General features: G+C 36.1%; 1 protein-coding gene across 1 annotated transcript; it reads left to right on the forward strand.

The window, feature by feature from the left end:
- Positions 1 to 521: 521 nt before the first annotated feature.
- Positions 522 to 2,076, forward strand: LOC120176469 (protein phosphatase 2C 37-like). The gene is made up of 4 exons (XM_039182897.1): positions 522 to 1,007; positions 1,103 to 1,426; positions 1,525 to 1,630; positions 1,723 to 2,076. The coding sequence occupies exons 1-4, from the start codon at positions 537 to 539 to the stop codon at positions 2,061 to 2,063; spliced, it is 1,242 nt and encodes a 413-aa protein (XP_039038828.1). The 5' UTR covers positions 522 to 536; the 3' UTR covers positions 2,064 to 2,076.
- Positions 2,077 to 4,441: the final 2,365 nt, after the last annotated feature.

Raw genomic sequence — 4,441 nt, forward strand, 5'->3', positions numbered from 1 at the left:
TATAAAGTATAGTTAGTGAAATATAAAAGAGAGTATAGTTTAATTACCAAATTGGTAATTTAACCTTATAAATTTATTAAAAAATAAATAAGCTATAAACAGAGAAGCAAAGAGGGGTCATCCCACAGAACCACATGCGTGTCAGTAAAGTAAGGTCCTTCAACCACTCGTGTCTGCCAATCATTGGTTCACATTATCCCACTCCCACCTTTACAAAAGCCACCAGCACGTGTCACTATTTGAACGGATCTGATTAAGCTGACGGCGGAGGATCGGCTTCTCTATATTCACTAAATCGACATCACACCAACTGTACGTGTCGGGTCCATCCTGCCCGAACGGTGACGGGCAGGCTGCCAGTACTCCGATTGTGGCCCCCAGGTGGATATTAGAGTTCTCCGAATCTCTCACTACAAAATCTCTGTTCTCCGCCATTTTCATGGGTCCTTTCATTTCCAATTCAAATCTTTAAAAAGAGAAAAATCTCTTGATTTTGAAACGAAATTTGTTCTTTACTGCAAAAGAAAATCTCTGAAATGGCCGGAGTTTGCTGTGGAGTTGTTGCCGATAGTGAATCGGCCGCCGCCGCCGTTGAGCAAACCTCGAAATCTTCCCGTCGCCGGAGAATGGACATTCTTCCGTTTAAATTAGTCTACGACGCCTTTGAAACTTCGGCGTCGGAAAAAGGTAGAAAACGGCAGAAGCTGGATGTCAGTCTCGTACTTCCGGCTTCTCCTCGTGAGTGTAGTAACGCGATTGAAAACTCGGATGATAACGAGCTTAACGGAGATCATGAAATTAATGGAGGTTTAAATTGTAATGGAACTGTAGGTTTAGAGAACGGAACGGAGCCGACGAAGTTCGGTTCGACTTCTGTTTGTGGAAGGCGGCGGGATATGGAAGACGCCGTATCGATTCATCCGTCGTTTTGTAAGCAGAGTTCTGAGGCTGAAATCTTGTCGGATATTCACTTTTTCGGCGTGTTCGACGGCCATGGCTGCTCTCATGTACTGAGCAAAACGAATCTCTTTCTGACTTGAAACTATACGTAATAAAATTTGAATCTAGTTTTACTTATAATGGATTTCTGTTATCTTCTTAGGTGGCGATGAAGTGTAGAGATCGGTTTCATGAGATAGTTAAAGAAGAAATCGAAGCTTGCGGCGGAGGAATGACGGTGGACTGGAAGCTAACGATGGAGCGAAGCTTTGCTAAGATGGATAAGGAAGTTCAAAAATCGACGGTTGTCGCCGAAGAGAATTCGAACTGCCGATGCGAACTCCAAACTCCACAGTGCGACACCGTCGGATCCACCGCCGTCGTAGCTGTAGTTACGCCGGATAAGATCATCGTTGCCAACTGCGGTGATTCCCGCGCCGTCTTGTGCCGAAACGGCACCGTTCAACCCCTCTCCGACGATCACAAGGTATTTTTTTTTTAAAATTTAAGCTTAAAACATTAAATTTAAAAAGAAAAACATAAATCAATCATAAATTTATTCTTTGATCTTTTCAATTATCACAGCCGGATCGACCCGACGAACTGCTCCGAATCGAAGAAGCCGGCGGCCGAGTTATTTACTGGGATGGCCCTCGAGTTCTTGGTGTATTAGCCATGTCTAGAGCAATTGGTAATTTTGAAAAAAAGTTAATTAATAATTAGTCAAGTAATTTCCTTTTAATTTTATTTTTAATCTAATCTTGTTCTGTATTTAATTATCAGGTGATAATTACTTGAAACCGTTCGTCATACCGGAGCCGGAGGTGACGATAACGGAGAGAACCAGCGAAGATGAATGTTTAATATTAGGAAGCGACGGATTATGGGACGCGGTGACGAACGAGACAGCTTGCGGGGTGGCGCGTATGTGTTTACGCGTTCAAAAGCATGCGTCGCCACCGATGACTCCGGATGGTGATGCGGCAGTGCGCGGTGGCGGCGGAGCCGAGAGTTCCGACAAGGCGTGTTGGGATGCCTCCATTTTGTTAACCAAGTTGGCCTTGGCCAGACATAGCACCGATAATGTCAGCGTCGTCGTCGTCGATTTGAAGAAAAACCAATAACTATAATTAATTTCATCTTTTGGTTGAATTTTTTAGATTATTTTATATATAAGATCGTCCATGTTTGACGAATTAAGCTTTAATTAACTGTTACTAAATCATTTAATTTACTTTTTAAATACTATTATGTATGGGTGTTCATTCGGTTAAAATGGTGGTCAATTGAATCGAATTATCATTAATTGAATTTTTTTAATCGATAATTGAACTAACTTTTATTTAAAAATATTAACTAAATTAAATAAATTTCAGTTTATTCGATTAATTTTTCAAATTAATTGAAATTTTTTAAAATATTTCAAATTATATAAAAATTGTAATTAATTTAAATAATATATAATTCTAAAATAAAAAATTTATATAGATTTTTTATTTAATTAATATTGATTTATGTTTAAAATTTATTGGATCTTAAATTATTAATTAGATTTTAAATAGTATGGGTTGAAAACATATGTTCTATGTAATATATTTAAAATTTAATTTAGGTTAATTCGGTTAGTTAATAGATTTTGAATCGAATTAACCGTTAATCAAATTCTAAAAAAATTATTAAACGTTCTTCGATCGAATTAATTCGGTGATCGATCGAATTAATTTGGTAGTCGATCGAATTAATCGAATTAATTAAGTGGTTAACTGAATTAATCAAATTAATTTAGTTCGATCGATTAATTTAGTTAAAACTGAAAAATGAACACCACCACTACTGTCTAGTTCTTTGAATTCGACCTTTTTTAAACTATATACGCATCAAATCACGAGAATGTCAAATTAATAAAAAAGTGTTCACTCAATATTTTGTTTTAGTATTTCACCGTTTAATTTTTTTGAAGGAGTGACTTATTTTATGAGTAAATTGTATCATTCATCACTTAAATATATTCTTATTTCATCGAAATTTGATTTTATTTTAAATTTAATTATTTTTAAATTATTGTTAATTTAATCATTCTAATTTTTAATAAATTCATCTTATTTTTAATTATATATTATAAAAATGTCATGTCAAAAGAGTTATTAATAAAATAAACCGGACCGTTGACCGTTGACTTTCTTTAACCAAAACTTAAAATGGCTTTGACCGAGCATTAAATGACCGTTAATCTTTTCTGAGTATACCTATCCTGATAGTTTTTGACGTGCCAAATCCGTTTCCACTGTCCGTTTTGTCAAATTCGAACCCGAATGACTCCAAATCGACGGTCAAAGGAGTTGACTTTGACTTTGACCAAGAATCTGAATTTTCGAAAAGTCATACTTTATGTTTTTCGACGTCCTGATTCCGATTCCGCAATTTGTTTGGCCAAATTCAGACTCGAAATACCCCAAATGGATAGTCAAACTCGAAAAAATGCTTATATACTTAAGAAGTCTAGTTTTGAACAATTAAATAGGATTTGGGACTGATAGATTATTATTGTTTGAAGGTACAAGAGACTCTCTGGATCGTTCGAAAACTCGACCCAGCTCTTCTAGATCAGTTAAACCACGTGTGCCATTATTCACGCGTTCGAAAACTGTAGCAGAGCGTGGTGAAACCAGCAATCAGTAGATTTGCTATTTGAACCTATTGTCGAGGTGTGTTCCCTACTTATTACTGAACTGTTTTATTGGTTTTAATATGTGGTACACCGAATTCATTGGTTATTGTTTTATGGATACACCAATTTAATGTGACAATTTATGGAATATGGCTGCTATCTAATTTTTGTTTTGAAATGGTATATGATTACCATGTTTTTGGATTTATGGAATTTATGTCACGGTGCAATTGAATTTTGGAATTGAATTACGATGGAATAGCTCTGATCAAGCTAAATGGGCCTAATGTGACTCTTGAGGGCCCCAAGATGTTTCATTAGGTCGGCTTTCCTTTGCTGTGTGCTTTGGGTAAGCTATATGGACTTATTGACTTGGGCTTAAGGATACAAGCTTCAGAGCCTATCCTTAAGTCAGCTTTCTTTTTGCTATGTGCATAAAGTAAGCTATATGGAAAATAATTTTGGGAACTACTGATGGTGTACCAGAAAAGGGTTTAAACTATGATTTTCAAAAGTTAAACTCTTTTACGAATTTGTGAGATTACTGGACTATGATTTGTACCTATTGACATTTTATGGAAATGTTGGGACACACTGAGCCTAGCTCACCTTTTGAAAATGTTTCCCCCCTTTCAGATACTGTTGGTTAGATACCTCGGTTCGAGCACTTGGAGGATCAACATATCTATTGATGTAAATCAGATTGTAATGTTTTTATCTTGCAAGTTGACTTTATTTTGGTGACATGGACCTTATTTTAAATATCGGATTTTATAATGATGACTCTTTTGCTATTACTGCTCGGTTTATTGTGATTTTGAATTTGAAGACATG

Source organism: Hibiscus syriacus, unplaced genomic scaffold (genome assembly GCF_006381635.1).
Source record: "Hibiscus syriacus cultivar Baekdansim isolate YM2019G1 unplaced genomic scaffold, ASM638163v2 tig00112249_pilon, whole genome shotgun sequence".
NCBI classification, from domain to species: domain Eukaryota; kingdom Viridiplantae; phylum Streptophyta; class Magnoliopsida; order Malvales; family Malvaceae; genus Hibiscus; species Hibiscus syriacus.

Bases quoted from the DNA above. Each gene is read 5' to 3' on its own strand.
- LOC120176469 (XM_039182897.1), top strand. From the start codon at position 537: ATGGCCGGAGTTTGCTGTGGAGTTGTTGCCGATAGTGAATCGGCCGCC. The intron at 1,427-1,524 runs GTATTTTTTTTT...CAATTATCACAG, and splicing joins CCCTCTCCGACGATCACAAG to CCGGATCGACCCGACGAACT. The intron at 1,631-1,722 runs GTAATTTTGAAA...TTTAATTATCAG, and splicing joins AGCCATGTCTAGAGCAATTG to GTGATAATTACTTGAAACCG.